The sequence below is a fragment of the Arvicola amphibius genome, chromosome 11, assembly GCF_903992535.2.
Source record: "Arvicola amphibius chromosome 11, mArvAmp1.2, whole genome shotgun sequence".
NCBI lineage: Eukaryota > Metazoa > Chordata > Mammalia > Rodentia > Cricetidae > Arvicola > Arvicola amphibius.
Window position 1 is genome coordinate 23,567,491 of NC_052057.2, and position 25,819 is coordinate 23,593,309.

The window sequence follows — 25,819 nt, forward strand, 5'->3', positions numbered from 1 at the left end:
TTTGTCACCCGGAGGAAAGATGTGGCAAAGGGGTGCCCTGCCTTGGAGGCTTGGGTCTGCTCATGTTGGACAGTGCGGGTGGCCGGCCACACAATGCTCCTCCCACCTTCTAGTCTACAGCTTTGTCTCTGCACAGGGTTTGCGCGCAGTGTACCCAGGCAGACACAGCCATCTGCAAGGCTACCTGGCCAGGAGAACCAGAAGCTGGAGCCTGACTGGAAGCAGGAGCCCCCTGCGCTCCTTGGGACCGAATTCTGTTCTAACACTCAGGGCTATGGCTCCTCCAGGCTGTTTCCCCTTATCAGTCTCTTTCATTCTTTTTTTTTTTTTTCTTTTTTTTTTTTTCTGGTTTTTCGAGACAGGATTTCTCTGTGGCTTTGGAGCCTGTCCTGGAACTAGCTCTTGTAGACCAGGCTGGTCTCGAACTCACAGAGATCCGCCTGCCTCTGCCTCCCGAGTGCTGGGATTAAAGGCGTGCGCCACCACCGCCCGGCTAGCCTCTTTCATTCTTAAGCAGCCCCGACACGACTCTAAGCTTCACAGTTTCTCCGTTTCCAATCACAGTTTCAATCTGTTTAAACGTACCGCTGACGTCGGCACAGCAGCCGGCTTCACCTAGTCCAACTTCAGAGATAGAGTTGTTGGAGTTTATCCCACAGACCACTGAACGAGTCTGATTTTCTTTCTTGCCATTCACATTGAAAGTGAGAGCTTTTAAACTATGTGGATTTGATTGGGTTTTGCTCTAGTGCTCCTAAACACTATTCTTTTTTTCTTTTCTCCTTTTCTTAATGTAAGCAGCTTTGTGTTTTCATTAGCAGGCACATTCTGTACCGTGACAGGCTGACTAAAGTGGCCAGTGCCCTTCATATCCTGTTTCCCTTCTCAGCAAAGCCATGGCTTCTCATTCTAGCACCGGCCTGGACAACACACAGTACTAGCCCCGGGTTAACTAGTAACAAAAAAAAAAAAAAAAAAAAAAAAAGATAAAAATGTGAATAACATTATATGTATTTACATCTGCATCCAAAAGCTTCCGTTGGCTGCAGGCTGCAGGAACCGCTGCCTGCATCTATTCTGTGGAAATGTAGCCGACGACGTGATTGTTAAGACACTGAAGATATGGGGTTATGTGGGGAGCCCATCTGAGTTAAAACCTTGTCCAGCCACTGCAGTGGCCCATGAAGATGAATCTCAATCCAGCAGGGGGTGCTTGTGACATCCTGACGATGATACTCGGCTCCCCAGCCCTGAAAAGCAAGAAAAGAGAGCAGAATGAATTGTGCCTCTTTGCCAGGGGTCTCTTAGTTAGAAGTGACCCTCAACTCCCACCTGGATTCTGTTAACAGCTCCTTTAAAATATTTTTAACGTTTATGGTTTTATTTTCGTGTATGAGTGTTTTGCTTGTTTGCACATCTATGCACTACGTATGTGCGGTGCCTGTAGATATTTGCTTGTTTGCACATCTATGTACTATGTGTGTGCAGTGTCTGCGCAAGTCAGAAGAGGGTGTCAGATCCCCTGGAACTGGAGTTGCAAATGGCTGTGAGCCACCATGTGGGTGCTGGGAACTGAACCCAGGTCCTCTGCAAGAGTAACCAGTGCTCTTAACCCCTGGTCAACCTCTCCAGCCCCCGCAGTGGCTTCTAAGCAGCCTGTCTCACTGCGGCCCGGCACACCTTTTCTCCACTCAGCAGTCAAATGGCCCTTTAAAGACAGACCGGAACTGGGTGGGTGCTTCATGCCAGGCATGCCAGCAGGAGAGGGAACGAAGCAGGAAGAGGCAGAGCTCAAGGCCAGCTTGGGCAACACTGACCCTGTGCCCAAACAAACAAAATAACAAGCTTTCAGGAAATGCTCCAATTTCATTTGCACCCACAACCTCCCTACACAAGGCTGCAGTCAGCCGGTCCGGTTTCCCTCGCATATCCAGGCTTGTAGCGGCCAGGGCTTCTGAGCTTGCTTTTTCTCCACCCGTATGCTTTCCTACACGGGAGCCAGGACCTTCTGGCCTCTGCCGGCACACATTACTCCCGTGATGCCTCCCCGCCTGTAACTCTATTTCTCTTTATCTGATTCATTCCACTCGCGTGTGGCTTGCTGCCTGTCTTTTTCTCCCCGTACACTGGTCCCACAAGGCAGAGGCCCATGAGTAACCAACGCCCAGGCCTGGAAACGTCCCAACGCCAGGGCAGCACCTGGCCCGCCCCTGCCAGCTGCCCAATAAAGAGTTGTTGACTGTCTGACTGACGGAGAGCTATGGCCAGTAAAATCACAGCTGAAAAAAAAAAAAAAAAAAAAAAAAAAAAAAAAAAAAAAAAAAAAAAAAAAAAAACTTTAAAGATGTTCTGCTTTTTCACTTACAATGACTGACACCTGTGTTGAGTCATTTGTAAAATTTTAAACTAATCATTGCCACTTCTTATTTTGTTTAAGTCCTTGCAGGGCTAGCAGTGAATCTCAGTGCTAAAGTGATTGCCTAGCCTATGTGAGGACCCGAGGTTTTGCCTCATCGCAGGGAGGAGGGAGTAGAAAGGGGGTTGCGGGAAAGCATCTCTATGTATGCTTGCATTACAGTAATTACCTATGAGATACCCACAGCTCATCTTCATTAAAAAATATGGACTCAGGAAAAACAACTGTCCCAGTCAAGGATGGTTCACTAGCGGTGAGCTACTGCCCCCTGCTGGCTCCAATGCGACAGTGTACTGGAAATTTTCCCGCCTTGAAAGATGAAAAAAGCTGGCTTGTCCTCATAAAAGGTCCCTTTAAGATGTTTTTCCTGGTTTTCAAGACAGAGTCTCTCTGTGTAACAGCTCTTTCTGTTCTGCACTTCCTCTGCCTCCCAAGTGCAGGGATTAAAGGTGTGTGCCACCACCACTCAGTTTACGAATTGAAAACTGGGCAGGAGGGATGGCTCAGAGGTAAAGAGCACTGACTGCTCTTCCAGAGGTCCTGAGTTCAATTCCCAGTCAACCACATGGCTCACAACCATCTGTAATGAGATCTGATGCCCTCTTCTGGCCTGCAGGTGTACATGCATGCAGAACACTGTACACATAATAAATAATAAAGAAAACATTTATTAAAAAAGAATGAAAAAAAGAATTGAAAACCATATGTTCTGATCCTCACTTTTAAAATAATTACTAAAATTATCAATATGATAAAATATAATTTGGGTATAGAAAAATAAGACAACCATTGGTCATAGTAACTAACTTTATTTCCCCCTCAAGACAGGGTTTCTCTGTTTGTTCTGGAACTTGCTTATGTAGAACAGGCTGTCTTCAAACTCACAGAGATCCACCTGTCTCTGCCTCCCAAGTGCTGGGATTAAAGGCGTGCACCACCACTGCCTGGCTATCATTTAAATGGCTAGTAAAACTTACTTTAAGGCTAGGAACGTAGCTCAGTAGAGGGCACTTACCTAACTCAATCAGGAAGCCCTGGTTTCCACCCCCAGTGCTGCTTTTAAAAAGGCAAAAGGGGCCGGGCGGTGGTGGCGCGCACACCTTTAATCCCAGCACTCGGGAGGCAGAGGCAGGCGGATCTCTGTGAGTTCGAGGCCAGCCTGGTCTACAAGAGCTAGTTCCAGGACAGGTTCTAGAAACTACAGGGAAACCCTGTCTCGAAAAACCAAAAAAAAAAAAAAAAAAGGCAAACGGGGCCTAGAGATGTGGCTCAGTGGTTAAGAGCACTGGCTGCTCTTGCTGAGGACCTGGGTTCAATTCCCAGTACCCACATGGCAGCTCACACAACTACCTGTAACTCCAGTTTGGGGGGGTCTGGTGTCCTCTTCTGGCCTTTTTGGGCCAAGAATATTCATGAATCCCCCATCCCTAACTGAAGTCAGTTGATGGCATTTACAGAGGGTAATTTTCTTTAAGCCTGTGACCCCTGGACAGTGACCTCAGCCACAGTATTTCCTTTGGGTGGTCCCACACCCAGGAATATATGAGCAGCTGAAGTTGGACTAGATAATTTAAAAAAAAAAAAAAAAAAAAGAGGGCAAGAATCAAAATTTTTAGAAGAAAAAACCAAAGTTGTTATCCACCTGAGCTGGCTGAGCAAATGCCACGTCCAGTCAGGAGCAGCCCCCGCTCCAGCAGGGCCTCACCTTCACAAAGCTCATCCGGATCGTGCACATCTTGGTCAGCTCGTACACGACCTCAAAGCCGTGGTGCACTGACTGCGCCAGCAGCTGGGCGAAGAGCTGGTTGTTGAAGACCTTGAGGCTGCAGCCGCTGGGGATCTTGCAGACAGTGGCGGGGTGGAAGCCGTGCTGATAGTTGCAGTTCCGACTCTGGACGAAGATGCTGCTGTCACTCACGCACTCCGCGTACACCTCACCCCCAACGTAGTACAGATGCACACCTGTGGACATAAAACCCACACTCTTTCTGCTCTGCTCCCTTCCCGTGACTCCTAGCACCTCAAGGGATGGGAGCCTCTGCAGTCAGGTTAGCTCTTACACCATCACTGGTCATAGAGGAGAAGGTGTGTGCCCCAAATACCCACTTGTTTCGACTTTTCCTATAAATCCCTACAGAGTTCAACCCTGATGGCTGCGGAGACAGCTCAGTTCTCAGCACCCAAATTATAGCTTACAACCATCTGCAATGAACTGGCTCCAGAGGATCTGATGCCCTCTTCTGGCCTCTATGGGCACTGCATACACACAATATGTACACATACATACATACATACATACATACATACATACATACATACATACAAGCAAAACACCCATACACATAAAATAAAGAAAAAAATTAATTTATTTTTATTTGATGTTCATGAGGGTTTTGCCTTCATGTATGTCTGTGTGGGGGTGTCAGAGCCCTGGAACTGGAGTTACAGACAAGTGTGTGTTCCATGGGGAAGCTGGGAATTGAACCCTGATCCTCTAGAAGAGCAGTCAATGCTCTTACTCACTGAGCCATCTCCCCAGTCCCAAGGAAAAAAGAAATTTAAGCCCAACCCACATGAATGGACTTTCATAAAGATGAGTCTGTAGTCTCTCACTTATTACGGCTCCCACCCTTTCTGATCTCACTTCAAAAAAGCATCCGTGACCCTAGACACAATAGAAACACATCATGCAAAACAAAACCCCACAAAACCCTCACACCCACAGCTAAACAGAAGCCCAGCTGATATCATGTAAAATGCTTCTGAAACCCACACGCTGAACCTACTCCAGAACTTGAGTCTTACTAGCAGTTATAAATCTGTTTCTTTGAAGCCCAGTGTGGCGGCACACAGCTTTAGCCCCAGCCCTCAGGAGGCAGAGGCAGGGGAGTTTGAGATCATCCTAGCCTACATAGTGTTCAGGCCTGCCAGGGCTGCAGTGGGACCCCGACTCAGCACTGAAATATTTCTCTGAGTAGAGGCTTCAGAGTCGGGATTCATTTCAGAGGCATGTCACTCAGCCCAGTAAAGAACATGTGCCCCTGAGAACAGGGACGCTCCTACCATACTTCCACACACAGTCATGTGAAAACACGAGAACATGCAGCTTGTCTCGGTTTCTATAACATTCCTGTAATTACATTTCAAAGCGGCATCCTGGATAAACAGAGTGCGGCACACGCGCACAATGGAGTTTTATTCAGCTGTACAGAAAGCATGAGATTATAAAATGATGGAACTGGAGATGATCAGACATAGGCCAGATTTAAACAAAATCCACCACCGCCACCACCACAGCCGCCACAGCCACTGCAGTCACATCACCATCCACCTTCACCCCCAACCCCACCCAGTCCGTCTCCTCTTCTCTTTTCTCCTCTTACTTGCCCTCAGCACTGGCGACCATGAGGAAGTGGGTGGATGACTCTGATTGGCTGAACCGCCAGCAAAGCGGCAGTGCAGCCTCCCTTAGCCACGCCCGTGCACGAAGGGGGTGGGTGTGACCGACAGTGACTGACAGTGATGGGAGTTCAGTTGTACAGCTGAGCTCAAAGCGGTCTGTTCCGCGCTGTCCAGAGCTCCAGGCATCTTGATAATAAGCCAGCTTTTAAATGCTCTGCAGAAGGGAAGGCGATGGAGGCCAGGGGAAAGCCATCTGCAAGCTTGGCGGGCGGGGGTGGGGGCGGGTGCTGTGTTAATGGATGGAGATTCATTCCACCGGGCTGCAGAGGGCAAGGCAGCAGGGTTCTCTGAGCTTCGCTGTCGTCTTGGGCTCTCCCTTTTATGGTGGCACCTCCCTGTGTATTCCCTGCACTTTAGAGCCCAGGGGCATGCTACCCACCTCTGCCTTTTGACAGCTCCTCTTTCATGTGGCCGTGCTATCTCTCTGCCACAATAGAAGAGGACTACAGAGACACACTTGCTCCTTGACCCTACAGACCTGAAAGCAGCTGGGAACAGCCTGGGGGTGGGGTACTAAAGGCTTAGAGGGTATTTTAACCGAATGACCTTTGAGTGTATAATCCTCCCGGAAACTATCGCGGACGAACGATAAGATTTTTGTCCCCTGAGCCTGGTCTGTGTGTATTTAGGGGGTGCTTCTCCTCCATGTTAAAGCCTCATCTGCAAACCGTGCACAAGTTGGCAGAGGAGGGAATGGGAAGGTGGGCACCTAGGGGAAGAAGCAGAGCCCAAGGTGGAACATGCGAGCCTGCTCTAACGATCACCTGAGGACAGAATCCAGAAGCAGGCTGGCCTCTGGCTAGAGAGGGCAGCATCTCCAGACGGAGCGTTAGTCATGTGGTTTCATTTGGCCCTTGAGTGTCAAGATCACCTCAGGGCAGATCTGTTCTCAGGGTGAGCTGGCATAGAAGTCATTTGGTGGGATTGGGGGGCATTCAAACATGCTGTTCACTGAGCCTCAGCCTAACGAGGGAGCAATGTGCATTTCAGTACAGATTGATGCTGCCCTAAGCTTCCTTCAGGGGAGACAGGGCTGGGATCACAGGCCTGTGTCAGCTTTAGGCCTTTTGCTGTGTCTTGGCCTCGCAGCACTGACCCCATGCCACCCCTGAAGACGGTCTACTGACTTCAGAGGCGGAGACCCCAAGAGAACAGGTCCCCTCCCAATGCCTGGAGATCTTCCCACAGGCTACAGGGCCTATGCTGATGTCTAACCCAGCGTTTAGAAGCAGGGATAGAGATACTGTGTTGGTTGGCTTCTCACCTTTTCCAATGTGCCTCCTGGTGTTTTCTATTGTTGAGTTTCTGTTCACATTTGAAAGAAGCCCAAGACAGAACCTATTCCTGTTATTGGAAGGGTCGGTGAAGCCGTCTACGAGCACGCTCCGGGAGGACGCCTGGAAAGTCTCTCCCACCCGGTTGTTTAGTTCATAGTAGGCAACGGAGCACCAGTGCTGGGGTTCCTCATAGCAAACTGGCCGGAAGTCTGGAAACAAAAACAAGAGAGAAGGCATGCCATCACGGTCATCTCTGGGCTCGCAAGCTCATGATTCCAACCAGGAAGCAGGGATGAACACTTTAAACCAAGTCCGCCTTTCTTTGCGGTCCGTCAAAGGCGCGTGTTTGACGGAAGCTGTTTGGAGCTAGCTCTTTTGTTTATTGCACCCATGCGTCTAAGGCCATGGTCCTTGTTAATTTCCCACAGCTAGGGCATCTGTAAATACTTTTGTTTAGAGATGTAATATAATGAAGGGCCAGGGAAAGGTAGCGTGGACAGACTGATGTACAATGCTGCCGGTCCCAGAGTAAACACTGCTAGGAGCTAGGTGGCATCCTATTGCTACAGGACTGAACTGAACCCCTGTGTCAGAAGGTGTAAGTCCACAATAACACGATTAAAAAGGAACCAACAGTTTGAATATGATCACCAAATCGGAAGCGCTGAATGAATTCTAGTGAGGAAAAAAAAATCTAAATAGACTGGCTCATATTCTCCTCTATAAAAACGTAGCTATCTATTGACATATGATCTAAGGATATTTCACGGAGAGACTTCTCAGAATTGCTAGGGTCTGTCCACGGATGGAAGGAGGTCAAAGGGTAACCTGGTGGAATGCAGTCAGTGCAGGTGATCTTTTAGAGCACAGGTGTGTGTTAGGCAACTATGTATCTTTTTTAAAATATTTGTTTATTTATTTATTTAGTTATATTTATTTATTTATTATGTATATGTCTGCAGGCCAGAAGAGGGCACCAGACTTCATTACAGATGGTTGTGAGCCACCATGTGGTTGCTGGGAATTGAACTCAGAACCTTTGGAAGAGCAGGCAATGCTCTTAACCACTGAGCCATCTCTCCAGCCCCCAGCAACTATGTATCTTATAATTTAATTATCCTGTCCTTTAACTTCTGACCCTAATACTAAGTATCAAACACATGCAGGAAATTCTCTATGCAATAAATAATGAATGAGCAAGCGTTTCAGGCTCTCCATTGGACTGCAGAGGAGAGGGAAAACGTAATACAAGGTAATACATGTGAACTTGGGTGTATAGGATTTGTTAAGGGCAAACATTCACACCCTGACACCATGGAGACACACTAGAGCATCTCTCCCTCTTGCATATGCTTTTCCAATACAGCACGAAGCTCTGAAAGCACTACCTTCAGTAGCTGTCTTGGCTTCAGAGGAGAGAGAGTGTGTACCGGCTGGTGCTGGGGGCCTAGCTTTGCACACCACTGAGGTCACGTGCGTGGCATTGAAATCAAAAGACGCCTGCTTTTGGGTTGTTCAAAGAGGCGAGCAAACAATAGCCTAACTTTGATCCGACTGTGGCCTGCTCTCGGGCCAAATCTCATTGATGCCTTTAGTAAGTTAGTTATTACTGTGTATGCACAATGCATGTGTAGAAGTCACAGACAACTCTGGGGAGTCCATCCTCTCCTACTTTATGTAAGTTCTGGGGACGTAACTCAGGTTGGCAGGCTTATGTAGCAGTGCCTTTACCTGCTAAGCTGTCTCGCCAGCCCTTTCTTTTAGTATCTAAATTTTTAATTTTTTTATTCGTCATATATCAATATGTTAATTTTACTTCTAAAGTCAGCAAAGTGGCACAGGCTTGTAACCCCAGCATTGGGGAAGCTGGAGCAAGAGAATGGTGGGTTCGGGACCAGCCTAGGCTAAAAGCAGATCACGTTTCAAAACAAACAATAATCACACGTTCTGTAAATTTCCAGGGATGCTGTTAAATTCTATTTAGTTTCTGAAAGAGGACTGGATCCCAAAATATGTATCTGCAGGTCTGCTCCAAAATGGGCCCTGGTCATCCTGGAGGGTGGTGGGTTAGATGGACCAGGCCCACAGATGGCGCTGTAAACCTAAAGGCGCCACAGACAGGCTAGATGGGACAACCAACCACACTTAGGAACATCCACGTGGATCCCCTTTCCCATAGACTGACCTGAGTGTTGAAAAGGACTGTCTGACTCGGTAGGACTTCCCGGGGAGTGTGGGTAGCTGGCGGGGCATGGAGACTGCGGAAACACGTGGCCTGGCGAGGAGGGAGGTGCAGGACAGAGGGGTTGCTGGAAAGAGTCCGGGTAGGTGGCATTGTGCGGCATGAGGGGCTCGCTGTGCAGGGAGGCACTTCGGAACTTGGCCAGGAGGCTGAGCTGGGGGTTGTACTCGCTGTGTCTTGGTACCAGTACCGGAGGCAGAACTAGGAACAAAGAGAAGGAAAGTGGGCACCCTGAGCTTGGCCCATCGGGATGAAGTGGGACAGCGAGTGTTTTTCCTTGGCCATTTCTGATGTTTTCCTCGGCCAGCCCCCTTTCTGCAGATTGGCTCATGGGCAACTCTGCACGGAGGTTCCATCGCTACCCAGGAGCCTGTGGGCTACACTCAGTCACCAGTCCCTCCTTGCCACCTGCATCTTAAGCAAACAGTCACAACCCGGGACCAAGTTCAGGAAGCTCCCGTGCATGCCCACCTTGATAACGGCCTCATAGTGACTTTATGGAGACCCATGTACCTGCATCTTTCTTCAACTCTGTCAATAAAATCCTCTTTAAAAGAGGCAAAGTGGGGCTGGAGAGATGGCTCAGAGGTTAAGAGCATTATCTGCCCTTCCAAAGATCCTGAGTTCAATTCCCAGCAACCACATGGTGGCTCACAACCATCTGTAATGGGGTCTGGTGCCCTCTTCTGGCCTGCAGGCATATACACACAGACAGAATATTGTATACATAATAAATAGATAAATATTAAAAAAAAATAAAATAAAAGAGGCAAAGTTAGTTCCAAATGCTTGCAACCAAACCTTAGGTGAAGTCCAGAATATTTGCTATTAGAGACCACACTGAATTATTCAGATGATCAACCTCAATTTCAGACTTGTTGCTGTTGATGAAATATTCTATGTCCTTACCACAATGATCTAAAAGCAAGTGATCAAAAGCTATCAAGTTAAATACAAGGGATAAGCGAAGAAGCGAAGTAAACGATCAGAGGCAACATGAAAAAATCTGTCAGTTAAATTTGTTCAGGTTAGTGGGTCCCTTCTGGCCTCCTTCCATCTCCCCCCAGTACAGAGATGGAGCCCACAGGCCTCACACAGGCTAAGCAAGTGCTCTGCCACTCAGCCACACCCAGCCACACCCAGCCCTCTCTTAACTTTAAGACAGGATCTTCATAAGTTACCCAGGTTGGCCTTCAACATAGTGAGTAAACTAGGCAGGCACTGCGCTTGCATCCTCTTGCCTCGGCCTCGGAGTAGATGGGCCTGTGCGAGCCTGGGTTCCAATCATTACAATGAACATGAGTGACAGCTGCTTACAGAGCCGGCCAGCAGCCTGCCTGCCTTTCTGAACCACTCAGAAAAGCAAACTTTCCTGTTTCCTTTTCCCCACTCCATGGATGTGGCTTTCCCTCTTCTTGCTGTCCACCTTCCTCCTCCGGACAGCTGTTGAGACCGACAGGTTACCTGTTCTGTCGCTTGTCACTCCAACTTAACCTAGGACAACTGGCCTTGAGATTTCTTTCAAGTCCGCTCCTAAATTATTTTATTAATGAGACCTAAGAACCCAAAAGAAGGAACCCCAGTTCTCCCAGTCACATGTGAGGGCCAGATGGGATCCTGAAAATGCTGAGGGCAGAGATCTGACCGTAGCAAGGACTTGAGATTCTAGTGGGCTGTCAAATTAGACAGTTGTTGGTTACGCTATGATACAAGTGCCACTGTTGTACTCTTGGGGATATCATGCCAGGCTGCTCATTGTCGGGGTCCATAGGTTTGCATCTGTGTAGGACACTTTTCTCCCTGAGAAGCTTGCACACCGCCTTCAGATACTGAGAAGCAGCTCTCAGGGAGGAAGCTTTCAGGTCAGTTCCAGCTCAGTGCCTATAAGGTAAATCACCTCATTCTATTAAAAAGGTGTTAGGAATGGGTAAAAGAACCCTGAAACAAATATTATTTAAAATTAATATTATAGGTGATTTTAAATTAATATAATCTTGGCCCATCTTCTTAGAAATTTAAACCTAAAACCAAGGACGTAAAAGCTATCTACATACATGAAATATTCAGACTGTCATCTTAAGAGAAATCTAAACTGAAATGAGAAATGGAGACTCAAATAATATTCTTTAAAATTAGGCTTTTTTGAGTATCTAAAAGGAAAGCCAGGTACTTTTTTCACACGACACTTCTTTTTTTCCTTTATTTATATTTTTTATTGTTTTTTATTAAGCTATACATTTTTTTTCCACTCTTCTCTTTTCCTCCCCTCTCCATTTCTACCCTCTTCCGTGACCCCCATGCTCCAAATTTACTCAGAAGACCTTGTCTCTTTCACCTTCCTGTGTAGATTCATGTATCTCTCTCTTAGTGTCCTCTCTGTTGTTTAGTTTCTCTGGGGTTGTGGCCTGTAGGCTGGTTTTCCTTTGCTCTATACGACACTTCTTTCTAATGGTTACATTTTAGATCCGTGACTCAGAAAGTACTTTTGAAAGATTTATTTTCTAATTATATGTGTGCTGGGGAGGGTTTGTGCAGATGATCACAGAGGGAGTTTGATCCGCTAGATCTGGAGTCACACCCAACATGGGTGCTAGGAACCAAACTGGGGTCCTTTGCAAGAGCAGTATGTGCTCTTAACAGCTGAGCATCTCTCCAGTCCCAGAAAGAATTTCTTTTTTGGGGCGGGGGGGTGGACAGGATTTCTCTGTGTAGCCCTGGCTGTCCTGGAACTTGCTCTGTAGACCTGGCTGGCCTTGAACTCACAGAAATTCCCTTGGCTCTGCCTCCACTTCCTGGTCAGAAAGAATTTCTTAATGAACATTTTTCCATTTAGATACGTGTGTTGGAGGTATAGTATAACCCATATTTTCAAACCATTTTAAAAATAATCTCAGATATTATTAATGAGGTTTCATTTTGTTCAGAATCATTTTAAGGTGGCCATTGCTGTCCTCAAGCACTGGAGGTCAAGCGGCGTGCACTTCCAGATTCCTGGTATGCAAAGAGAGTCCAGAGAGAAAGAGGGAAGGAGGCAAGATAACACTTAGAGTAAACACGTCAGATTTGCTAATAGTATGGAACCTTCCAGTCACCTTCCCAGACAGATCCCAACTGCTGTGAGCAAGCCACACACACACAGAGGCGATGCTCTTGATGACAAGACAGCAAGTCTGGGGAACCTAAAGGGTGCCTGGCAGTCGACCTCTGCTGTGGGCTGGGTGTGAATACAGTGGATCCCACCCAGACAGCTCAGCGGGATGGGGCGAGCTTTCCAAGTTCCCGGAATTAGGCAGGTAGCCAATCAGAGAGAGAAGGTGTTCACCCTGGATGACCACAGGAACACCCATCCCAAAGAGAGCATTAGTAAAAACTGCTACAGTCAGCACAGATAGATGAGACTTCTTCCAAAGTAGGGAGATATATGGAGGGACACACACACACACACACATGTGCACACATATGCATACACATGCACACATACAACACACACACACACACGTGTGCATACACAAGCAGGTGTGTGAAGAGTTTTGGGAAAGTAATTTTCTGTATTCAAAACATAAAACCTTCAGCATTTTTTAGGGCTGGGAGTGGAGAGCAGGTCAGGGGCAGAGCACTCCCATGCGGTATGCCAAGCTCTGGGTTTATGCCCAGCAAAAGAGGAAGAGGGCCGCTAAGGGGTTGCTGAATGAAAGAGCACTATCTAGCATATATGAAGCCCTGGGTGCCATCCCAGCAAAGCCATTGAAGAGCAATGGCCCACCTTCTTCAAGCCCTTATTTCAGTACTGGAATCCTTCCGCAATCCCCCTCGGCTGTTTCAGACTGATTTGAGACGCCTTCCTCCACGGTCCAGAGATTAGCAAACGGAGCCCACACCCACAGCCTAGACCAACTCTAATAGCTACTGGTTTCAGTCTGCTAGGGGTGGGAGGAAGGAGGATGTTTAATTTGTCTTTTGTTGTTGTTGTTGTTGTTGTTTGTTTGTTTGTTTTTACAGTTAATCATGATTAAGGAACTGCTTAAGAACTAAGACAGATAGCCAGATAGCCCACATCTTTAATTCCTGCACTTGGGAGGCAGAGGCCGTCTAATCTCTATGAGTGTGAGTTCAAGTTTGAGGAAGAATAAGGAGGAGGAGGAGGAGGAGGAGGAGAAGGAGGAGGAGGAGGAGGAGGGAGGGAGAGAGGGAGGGAGGGAGGGGGGGAGGGAGGGAGGAGGGGGGGAGGGAGGGAAGGAAGGAGGGAAGGAAGGAAGGAAGGAAGAAAGAAAGAAAAAGAAAGAAAGAAAGAAAGAAAGAAAGAAAGAAAGAAAGAAAGAAAGAAAGAAAGAAAGAACGAACTAGGAAGGGCTTAGATCTCCTAAATCTGTCCAAATAAAACTGCATTTTTCAAAATCCTAGCAAGCTTACAAGCCTTTTAGTATAAGACTATCATAATTTTCCGACTGCATGATTTTGGAACTATTTCTTCAGTGCCCCCCTTCACCTCCCCATACAGAGGTCATTTTGTGTGGATGCTCCAGTACCCAAGGAACTTGTGATGATCTCGACCTCCAAGCAAGCAGGGACTAGTGGAAGCACCCACCTGGCGTCTCCACTCGGCGGTAATGGTAGGGGTTGATGCAGACCTCCTTCTGCTTGGAGCCGAAGGGGAACTCACAGCATTCTAGGGGCTTCAGCTCATGATGGGACTGCAGGTCTGGCCAGCGCCACACACGGCAGTAGATGACATGGGGCAGTCCCTTGCGGTGGGACACCTGTAGTCGTCCATCCAGGGACCTGGGGATGGTGACACACTTGCTCGGCTGGCCTGGGCAGCTCAGTGCCCTCTCCAGCTCATCCATGGCTCCTTTCTTCTTCTTTAGCTTCTTCACCAAAGAGTCCACGGCCTTCTCTGCCCACTTCTCCTCTTCATCTCCCTGCTTCCAGCCCAGCAGCCTCTTGACTGCCGGGCTGGTGAAGGAGAAGAGGGAGCTGATAGGGGTGCTGGGGTGCATAGGAGGCAGACCTCAGGCTGCTGCGCACAGAAAGAGGTCGAAGCCTTTCAAGGCTGGCAGGGCCCTGGGAGAATCAGCATCAAGCACTTGTCCATGGATGTCATAGGAATAAGCTTGCCTTTTCTTCTGGAAACGGTGGGGACAGATTAAAGTTGGAAAGTGGGCTGACTTCCTCCAAAACCCTTGGGTGGGTGGATGGTCCGATTCTGAAAGACAGGACAAGTGTTCTTGAGCTATGTGAATAATTTTCAGACTAGGCGAGGAAAGACAGAAGGGACAAATCACCTTCCCAATGTTTTAACCTGGAAACTCCTTCAAGTCCTTGCTGACCCTGCCCTCCCTCCTCTTCCTTGTCCCAGCCAGATCTTGGTCACAGCCTTCCAAATCTCTACTGTAGTTTCTTTCTCTCCATTAATACAGTCCACCCCAGCATGGCTGTCGCCCCAATATGACTTCTCTCCTTCACACTCTCTCCCACATCAATTTCTTTCTTTCCTAAATACAATTCCCATCAAATCACTTTCCTGGGTAAGAAATGGCGTGGCTCCTTCAGCTACCAAATGTGGGCTGTGCCTGGGTTTCCAGGGCTCCCAGCCCCGCCCTCTGCATGTGTGCTCTTTCTATATTTCCAAATTGCATAAGTTGTCCACCTACATTGCAGGGAATGTACACAAGCAGTTGCAAGGGAAAAGGAAGACATTGAGATCTCCAATAACCCCATTGTGCAGATCTCACTGTATAGTATTTTGAGACAGCAATTCTCAGAGTGCGTTCTCAGGAAGCACTGCAGCTTCCTGAGATCCCTTCCAGGTCTCCTTTCCAAATGCGCAGCTCTGGAAACTAAATTCTTTTTACACACATCGGCCGAAACAACAGATCTATCGTGACAGGTGGTATGGGGAGGCGGAAATGAGAACACAGGTGCCATCCATTAAACCAGCATTCAAGAGATTTGTATAGCTATACACAGGTGCCATCCATTAAACCAGCATTCAAGAGATTTGTATAGCTATACACAGGTACTATCCATTAAACCAGCATTCAAGAGATTTGTATAGTTATACACAGGTACTATCCATTAAACCAGCATTCAAGAGATTTGTATAGTTATACACAGGTACTATCCATTAAACCAGCATTCAAGAGATTTGTATAGATATACACAGGTACTATCCATTAAACCAGCATTCAAGAGATTTGTATAGATATACACAGGTGCCATCCATTAAACCAGCATTCAAGAGATTTGTATAGATATACATTGCCCTCTTACCAATCTTCTGAACATGGCATTTAATTTTAAAATGCCCGCCTTGAGGCTGGAGAGGTGGCTCCGCAGTTAAGAGCACTTGCTGCTCTTGCATGAGTTTGATTCCCAGCTGCTCAGGAACACCTTTTAACTCCAAATCCAAAGATCTGCTGCCCTCTGCTGGCTTCCTTGGGCACTACATATATGTGCACACTGGCATACACATAGGCAAAACACCCACATACACACAAACATAAAATGAAAAAATAGATTATCTTCATAAAAGATGTATTTATATTAATAAATCAATAACTTTAAAGTCAAACTTATTTGTTCTGTGTGTGTGAGAGAGAGAGAGAGAAAGAGAGAGGAGAGAGAGAGAGGTGGTACGCCTACGGAGATCAGAGAACCGTTTTCGAGTCACGTCTCTTCGCCCACCATGTGGGATGCGCGACCTAGGTTGAACTCCAGTCTTCAAACATTGCAGCAAATACCCACTTTTTTTTTTTTCCCACTGCACCACTTTGCCGTCCTGAAAATCAGTAACTTTGTAAAAATTGTTTTACTTTCCAAAATGGAAGAAAAAATGTAACAGATGTAACCTGCCCCCCCCCCCACACACACACTCACATATTTAAAGTTTATCCATAATCTTTAAGTGGAAAGGCACCATGGACCAAAAAATTTGAGAACTGCTTTCTTGACCGTCACAGCCTCATCCGAGTAACTGCGAACAAATGACACCGTCATCGTTTTTGTTTCTCTGTCCCAAATCAGCTGGCCTCTCCTGATGCTCCCACCAAAGAACACATTCCATCTGTGCTCCTAAAAAGACACATTCAAATCGCCTGAGCTACAACTGCATTTGCTCTTCTTAGAAATGGGGGGGGGGGGCACACTAATCAAAACCTTCTCCTTCCCTATTTTAGAAGCCGGCTACCTCAGTCTTGTGCAGTGAGGCTACTGATCACACCACTGTGGAACAAACTGACTCATTTGAGTCTCCTGGAATCAGCATAGCTCGAAAATCTCCAGCCCGTTTCATTCATTTTAAGTGCCATTTTCTCCTTTGCATCCCTGGGAGAAGGTGGTACAGCTCTCTGGATCTCCTTACATAAATGATCTTATTTTTGCAATGCAAGACCACTGTGTGCTAGGCTAGTACACCCCTGCTGCGTTGCACCCTAAACCCTAAAATCCTTTGGAACAAAGGTTCTCTTTGATCCCCTGCTCCTGTGGCCAGGACTAGCACCTCCAAAGAGCACAAACGCAGCTTGGTTAGGCAAAGCCGATGACACCCAATGCAAGGAACGCAGTGCTGACATGCGCCACCTCTCACGAAGGACGAGGACCTTTTTAGGATGGTCCTGGGCAAACCGTGCTGAAGGGATAGGAAAGTCTCCAAAGCTGTTCTTTTTCACTTGGTAGTTTGACTTACTCTCCATTTTCTTTTGAAAGGTTGACTTTGTGGCTTAATTTATAAAGTGGAGCTAGGTCACCATGTAGGAGTTATGTTTACTCGATCTAGATGGGCTGCCTTGCAGCAGCGGTTGGAGTGGTCAGGGGCTTTAAGGGAGAGATGGAGCATGACAGAGAAGAGCTGAAGATTCTGCTTAATTTTATGTGGGATTTGTTATTAGTAAGTTATGGCATAAATCTTTAAGTTCGGTGGTAAAGAAAAGCCTTTCATAAATATGTTCAGCAGAATTCAACTAAATGCACAAACACAAAAAAAAAAAAAAAACAAAGAAAAGAAAAATCCTCTACTTCAAGGACAAATAACAGTTCTCTTCAATGGAGATGGTTTGCCTTTTTGTTTTTAAACTGTGGATTCCTACCTAATGAAATCAATTTATTGGTGCCAAGTAACTTTTATGAAACCAAAAGAAGAAAATAAACTGTGGTAAGGCAGCTAACACATATAAAGCAAGCTCTGTAGTGTGACGGGTAAGATGATTAAAGCCTTTCATTCTCAGGTATGTGTCTAGGAGCTGGATACATTGACAGTATAAACTTCACATTTTTTATTATGCTTTACAATCAAAAAAGCTAGAAAAGTATTGCTTCTAACACCACATGTTTCCCCTAGATTGTCTGAAGTTTACCTGGAGTGACACTCGGGGACTGTCATCTTCCACTGATGAACTATGCATCTGAATCACCTTGATGCTTCAAGTCCGACCTGAGTGTACTTCAACAATCCCAGAGGTCACACAGGGGCCCCCAGAAAGATTTTAAGGCTGCAAGGCAGCTTCTATCCCAAAAAGCAGAGACCCTTGCGTTAAGGGAAACCATGAAGTATTAAATTAAAAAAATCTCACACTGATAGACACCAAATTCATGACTGTGACCTCCTGATAGGGAAAAGGGAAAAACAGAAATTATCTGAAAGTTGAAATTTAAATCACAGGATACACAGAGGTCCAAACACTGTCCTCTCTGCTTGTCTGTATGTCCGATGTCTTGCTACTAGGAATCATGTTAAAATTAATCAAGTTAAGAATTTCTCGGACACTGAGGTTCTTATTTATCTGAGTTTGTGTTTTCCCAGGAGGAGCAGTGTGGAGTCTGTTAAGTGACTCCGTTCCCTTTCCTAGAGCATAGGAAGAACCAAGGGACCCTTGTTTATCAGGAGCTGGCGATCTCGGGAGCATCCACCATGCAGTTCCCTCTGCCTGTGTGCGTTCAACAGTGCCAACCCGACTCCCTACAGATTTCCTCTGTTGGAGAAGCTAAATGTCACTGACCGTGGCCTCCAACCCACATGACCTTCTGATGGCACCAATGTCCAGCCTGCCATACAATGGAACAGAGCACTCCCCTGGGTCGGGAAGAAACTGCAACGGTCATATGTACAGACTGTATCAGCAAATGGAAGATAAGTAGTATTGCTTGTCGTTACAGTATCTTTACCGAGTCCAAAGAACACAGCAAACAAATGAAGCACCTTTTAGATTTGTTGCTGGAATAAGCATTCTGACATCGATGAGAAGGAAGAGAGGAGATGTCACTGCCGAACCAAAGCCAGGACAGCTCCTGAAAGGCCTCAGTTCCTGCTCTCACTGTGTGGTCCTGGCTGCTCTGGAACTTGCTATGCAGACAAGGCTGGCATCCACCTCAAAGAGATCTGGCTACCTCTGCTTCCCGGGTGCTGGGATTAAAGGTGTGCACTACCACGCCTGGCGGGTTACTGACTTTTATTTGCACTAACCTGGCCACCTTGCAAGAGTCTGTCTTTTAACTCTGAGAAGATGAGATCTCAAAATCCTGAGACGGATCTACCAGACCACTACTCCAGATCATCCCAAAGTACCATGTAAGTGGAACCCTTGAGAAACCCTTCCTCAAGGACACAGTGCAGAGCCTGTCACTCCAGGGCATCACTGCTTCCCTTCAAAAGACGTTTACACACGCCAGTTTTGATTCTCTGCTCATGACCAGAGCTGAGGATGCGCGGAGAGCTGCTCCCAGAAACAGTTTACTGCGCACATGTAGATCTCTGATCACATTTGCTGATCAAATCGTTTTCACAGAGCATCTTACACAAGTTAACACACCAATCAGCAGTGCTTTTGCGGTGGCACACAGGGGCGGAGAAGAACAAAGCAGGTGTGAGAAAAGCATAAGACAGTGTGCACGGGGAGCATTGTTCTGGAGGGCCTCTTCATCACACGTGGATTCCTGTTGTGGGACCCAGGCTTTTGCTGTAGCAATGGATTTGCACCCCTAAGGTGAGGGGAAGGAAGCTGCAAAGGGCATATCGTCCCCGAGAAGCTGAGACAAAGCGCAGGAGACCGGCATGCAGTCTTGACCTGAGCTGGACTGAAACAGAAGTCAAAGGAGAAAGAATCAGGCTAAAGGAAGGAAAAATGGAAGCCCCCAGTGGCTCAGTCAGTCCCCACAAGCTGTGATTCTAAGGGGACACACCACAACAGGGGACTGGAAGCAGTGGAGGGAGGGGGAGCGGAGGGTGGGATGGAAGGCATGAGAGAATAGTAAACAGACAGACAGACAAATAAATAAATAAAGGAAGAAGTAACAAGCCAGAGACAGCAAGGCTGTTGTCACCTCCCACTCAGTCCCTCATTTGTCTCAATGAATCCTCTATTCTGAAAGCCTGCTGAATGCCCAGAAGACACGGCCCTCAGCCTTCTGGAGCTCAGACATTTGCTTGACTATCTGACTATCGAATGATATTGTCAAACCATGAAATACGACACAGAAAACACAGTGCTGTTGACAAAGGAGCCAGGGACCTGTGTGGACCTGCTGACGACACACTGACAGCCAACAAGCCAAAGGCATGAGCACTGGAGGCAAGAGCGCCAAGGATGTGTCACGGCGGGGAGGGGGGGGGGATTTCTCAGAAAGCCCTAGAGTGGGTATGGGGGTTGCTGGAGACATCCCAGGCTGGAGCGTGAAAGCACCTGCAGAAAACAGGCCTACTCTAAGCAGGAAAAGCTGCTAGATGACTTTAAAAAGCAAGGGAGATGAATAGACTTAAGTTTGAGTGGTCCCACTGGATACCGATGTGCAGATGGAGAGGATGTGACAGAAGCAGAGAGTTGACCAACAGAGCTGCAGAGGAAGACTTGGGGGCTCACAGGGCAGCAACAACAGGCAGGCAGGATCCATGCACCGTGCCTTGTGTTTCTTCAAGAGAGGGGTTTTCATAGGACTTCACACAGGCATGGAGGAATGACAAAAAACAAAAAGAAAAACAAACAAACAAACAAACAAAAAAAAAACCTGAGTTCTCTGCTTGGTCCCAAGTCTGGGCCCTGCATGAGTGGTTCCTCCTCTTTATGCCACAAGGTAGGGGAAGGCTGGGGGAGCTAGGGACTTGGGGGGCGTCTGGGAAGGTTGGGGAAGCTGGGGGCTGGGAGGACTGGGGGTAGGGGAGAACTGAGGGCTGGGGGGATTGGAGAACTGGGAAGGCTGGGAGACTGGAGAACCGGGGGGCTGGTGGGGGCTTGGCATATAAAGAAACACCACATTCAGGCTGGCACTCAGCACTGATGAGTCTCGCATCCCTGCAACCGACTATCAAATATAAACTGCCACTCTTTCTCCTAAAACACGCAGGGCTCTCAAGAGGAAAAGAAAAACACAACACCCTTAAATATTTTTTTTGTGTGATGAGCCTGCCACTCAGCAGTTGCACATGAAGCACCCTAAGAAGTCGGCAAGGGCAATAGGGCACCGTGTTCATAGACAGCTGGAGAGAGGGGCTAGGACATACAAAAGAATCCAACCGCATTCCTAGTCTTGGGAAAGAAAAGGAGGCTGGGGAGAAGGGTGGAAGACCTTACATCCCGCATTTTCTATTAGCTGGAAAATCTCTCCCTGCTTGGAAAAAGGTCCAATAGAGACTAAGGTGTGCAGAAAGTCAGGGAGTGCTTTGCCCTTGGTTTCTCAAAGCACCAACTGAGCTCCTGAAGAAAATCCATCCTTGGACCTCTTCCTGAATAGACTTCTTATTAATCAATGTTGATTCTCGTCACGCCCCTCCCATGCACTTCCTGAAGAGGCATCCGATTAGTTGCTCTGGGAGCCCACAGATCTTAATCCAGCTCTTGTTAAGACCACAGAGAAGAGGGCACAATTCAGCAGAACAGGTAGGACGCCAACTTAGTTTGGGTATGGCCCTGGATTTGATCTCCAGCTTGGTTAAGAGGAATGGGGAGCAGAGAAAGAGTTCAGTTAGCAAAGTGCTTGCCTAGCAAGCCAGAGAACCTACTTCAGACCAATCCCCACCACCTGTACAAAGCTGGAAGAGTGGCATAAACCTGTGATCCCAATGTTGGGGGAGCAGAAGCAGGAAGATCCTTAGAGCCCACTGCCCAGACTAGCTGTTTTGTGATGTTCAGGTTAACTGAGAAACCTTGTCTATTTTTTGTTTTGTTTTTGTTTATTGTTTGTTTGTTTGTTTTTGTTCTTTGAGACAGAGTTTCTCTGTGTAACAGTCCTAGCTGTCCTGGAACTAGCTTTGTGGGCCAGGCTAACTTCGAACTCACAGAAATCTGCCTGCCTCTGCCACCCAAGTGCTGGGATTAAAGGCGTGCGCCATCACCACCCAGGAGATACCTTGTCTCAAAGAGCAATGAAGGAAGACACCTGATGTCCATCTGAGCTTCCACAAACATATACACACATATACATGCACACTTTCCCACACAGACACACATACACACAGATACATAGGCACACACCGAAAAGAAAACCTGCAAGACTAGATCTCTCAAATCCTTAAAAATATATTCTGTTCTTTCAAAAGTGTGGCTTCACGTTTCCTTCCTTCCCAAGATAAGACTTGTGAAGGAGGCTATCATGCGTAGCAAGCATCTTACACAGAGACAGCTCATGTCTCAAGAATGCTCACCTATCAATAACCTAATAAAACATGGCCCAGGCGGATGGCTCAGTGGTAAAGCGCTTGCCTTGAAGGATCTGATCCCCAGAGAGCACATAAAATGTCAGCACACTGGCGTACTAGTCAGCCCAGCTGAATTAGTGAGCCACGTTCAGTGAGAAGGTAAGGGAGATGGAGATGTGGGTCAGCAGCTAAAAGCACTTGTTGCTCTTACAGAGGCTCCAGGTTCAGTTCCCAACACCTGCGTAGAGGCTCACAGCCATCTGTAACTCCAGTCCCAGGGTATCTGATGCCCTCTTTTGGCCTCCATGGGCACTGGCCACTCAGAAGGGCACTTACATACATTAAGGCAGAACATTCATACATATAAAATAAGGTGGATACAGTATCCACATGCACGCGCGTGTGCACACACACACACACACACACACACGAAATTTTTAGTGAAATAGCCCAAACTCAACAGAAGAATAACATAATGCCTTTAGCTCATAGCAGAACCCAGACAGGGGCTCTGAACTCAGACCTGATTCAAAAGTACTTCTTGATTTATAATAGACTGCGTTGATGGAAATTTCACATGCAAGCGAATTTATAGCTTCACATTCCTGACAATGCAGGTCTTTGTCTCCCCCTGGTATATCCATAACTCTTAGCATGTTTAGGAAACATCCCACATTCTCAAGGGCAGCAAGCAGTCAGGCCAAGTATTTCTTCTACATGAATGATCGATGAATTGCAAATTCGAGGCCCTTAGAAATCTATTTTTACTTCATTGTTTATAAACTTGTGAATAACTATTGCCCTAGAAAAAATTCTGGACCTTAGCAACCCCAAAAAGAATAAACCAGATCTTATGCAACAGAAGGTGTCTTGACTCCAAGCAAATCTAACCCATGAAAATCTGGGTTTACCACAAATATAAACTCGGGAAAGATTATTTATCTTACAAAGTGAGTCATAATGAGTGTAAAAGTATGTTCCATCTCCCAAAACCAGTTTCCCATTCAGCTTTTTGAGAGATAAATATCCTTCCATCCAACAAATACTTACCTAGGTATTTCTTTTCATACTGCCATTTGAGTTGGCAATGGACTTCCTAGGTCTTTACTGTCCTTTGAGTTGACAATAGACTTCATACTTTAACTGTCAAAGCTGTATTTAATTTTTTTGGTTCATATCAATGCAAGCCCATTAGAAGAATTAAGAGCTCTCATTTTACTTTCAAAATATAATTTTAACCTTGAAAATACACAGCGTCCATCTGACCGCCGGGATATTGTCCTTGGGTCCTGAAGGACCATTGTCAGCAGACTGCAGAACAAATCAAATTAGTGCTGAAGACACTTTATATTAAAACCCCTTTGCCCATCAAAACACCACCACCCTTACAACTCCGAGAACTCCACAACTGTTCTAGCTTTTGTGTAAGCAGGCAGTATTATTTTACTGCCGAAGTCAATGAGCCCCTTGTAAAAACTGTTGCCAGCATGGCTTCCAGAAACAAGACAAGCTGTATTATTCTAAATATCAGATGATGCCCGTGCAGAGTATCTTAGTACAAGTGTGAAAGCAGATCTCCATCATTCTCTTTTAGTAGATACTAAGGCTGGTTTCATGGGCAACTCAACTTTTCCCTCACTGTACGTCTGTCCAGACAGACTGCATTCTGTTTTGTAGTCTTGAATGTTTATGAACAACTGAGCTTGCCTCTAACGCAAACATGTACATTTAGGCTCTCTCTTCCTACCGCTCCACTTTCCTTCGCTCTGTGGTTTGGCCCAAACATGGCTGATGGTTCCACAATACAGAGGACAGAGATTTAACAAAATAAAATAAAATAAAATAAAATAAACATTTTTTTTAAAATTCAGGATTTTTTTCTGTCAAAACAGAAGTCATGTAAACATACTAAAATTTTACTTCCTTCATTTCTTTCCCACTTTGGTCTTCTGAGAAAAATAAGTCCCTCAAAGAATGAACGGCTGTTTTTCCTGGTACGGTACCATCAAACGTGTTATTGGAGCTGGAAGGATGGTTCAGCCGTTCAGAGCACTTGCTTATCTTGCAGAGGGCAGCTTTATTTCCCAGCACCCACATGTCTGCTCACAACCATCTGTAACTCCAGTTCCCTAGGATCTGATGCCCTCTTCTGGTCTCTATGGGCATTACATGCATAGGTACACACTAATAACACATTTTTTTTTTTTTTTTTTGAGACAGGGTTTCTTTGTAGCTTTGGAGCCTGTCCTGGAACTAGCTCTTCTAGACCAGGCTGGCCTCGAACTCACAGAGATCCACCTGCCTTTGCCTCCCGAGTGCTGGGATTAAAGGCGTGCGCCACCACCACCCGGCCTACACATTTCTTTGGAAGCAAATATATACTATTATTTATTAAAATCCCATAAAATGATCTCTGAAGCCTTTTGAAGTAATTCATAGCACTTCATTCATTAACCCCACTGAGAACTAGGAATCATGTCTGCATTTCCTATACAGTAAAACTCCAAAGCTTTTAATATTATTATTAAAATATAATCCAGACATCAGTGATCTACTTATGGCCCTATTATGTGGTTTCTTTGGTGGGAAGGTCATGTTGTTGGGCTTAACTTTTATTGTTTATTTGAAATATAGGTGGCAGTGAAGAAAATCTGAGATGACTAATCTTGATTCTCAACTTGAATGGACTGAGAAGTGCTCAGGCTATCAATAAAGCACGTGTCTGCGCATGTCTGTGAGGTGGTTCCAGAGAGAATTGGCAAAGGAAGGGATGCTCACACTGAGTGGTGGCACCATTCCATGCTGGAGCAAAGATGGAATTAAAGAAGGAAAAGGAGGAGCTTTCTAGATGAGGCTCTGTCTCTCTGCTTCCTGAGAGCCATGATGTGAGCAACCGTGATGAACCAGCCCTTTCTGCCTCCATGGACCGAAGCCTTACCCACCACCAGTTCTTTCTCCATGGACCAGAGCCTCAGCCACCACCAGCTCTTTCTCCATGAACCAGAGCCTCAGCCACCACCAGCTCTTTCTCCATGAACCAGAGCCTCAGCCACCACCAGCTCTTTCTCCATGAACCAGAGCCTCAGCCATCATCAGCTCTTTCTGCCTTCATGGACTGGAACCTCAGCCATTAGCAGCTACTAGCCAGTCCTTCTCTATGGTTCTGTCAGGTGTTATATCACACTGAAGAGACTCTGACTAACTCCAGGTCTAGACTTCTGTGCCAGCTCAGGAGTAATGACTTTTCCTCACTGTTCTCAGCCTGTGGGTACCCACAGTCTATAACTGGCATCCAAAGGACAGCTTTCCTGGCTCCCCAGACCAGAGCTGGGACCCTGAGGTCCAGGCTGCCTGTTTTCTCAAGTGGATCTCTTTGGAAACAGAGGTAACAATGTAGCTAAGAGGGCACCAAGTGCCATCCTAAGGCTTCTGCCTGTTAAGTTCATCCGTGCTTCACTCACCACATTCCTGCCATGCAGACAACCTGTTCTTGACACTCTCTCCTTCCGTAAAGAATTCCAGAAATTAAAAAGCAAAACAAAACAAAAATGAAGCAATGAGTCTGCATAGCAATGAGTGTGCTCTGTACCTCCTCAAACCAGATTAGCACAGCAAGGGGGTCGGGGTGTAAAACAGGCAGGGGATGGTTTGGTTGAGAATGGTGATAGCAGCAGTGTGTGTGTGTGTGTGTGTGTGTGTGTGTGTGTGTGTGTGTGTGTGTACTAGATAATGAGGCTTGATTGTACCATTGACTTGAAAGATTAGGCTTGAAGGGTTTCATTCTTGCCGGAGACATCCAG

At 46.6% G+C, this 25,819-nt stretch overlaps 1 protein-coding gene across 1 annotated transcript in view; it reads right to left on the reverse strand.

The window, feature by feature from the left end:
* Positions 1-1,063: 1,063 nt before the first annotated feature.
* Positions 1,064-25,819, reverse strand: part of Smad9 (SMAD family member 9) — a 38,031-nt gene continuing 13,275 nt past the window's right edge. Inside the window, exons 2-6 of the mRNA XM_038347888.1 lie at positions 13,983-14,600; positions 9,341-9,598; positions 7,143-7,364; positions 4,122-4,378; positions 1,064-1,250 (exon numbers count right to left, since the gene is read on the reverse strand). Of these exons, the coding sequence (XP_038203816.1) occupies positions 1,107-1,250; positions 4,122-4,378; positions 7,143-7,364; positions 9,341-9,598; positions 13,983-14,394 (1,293 nt within the window). The 5' untranslated portion in view covers positions 14,395-14,600 and the 3' untranslated portion in view covers positions 1,064-1,106. The remainder of the gene's footprint in view (positions 1,251-4,121; positions 4,379-7,142; positions 7,365-9,340; positions 9,599-13,982; positions 14,601-25,819) is intronic.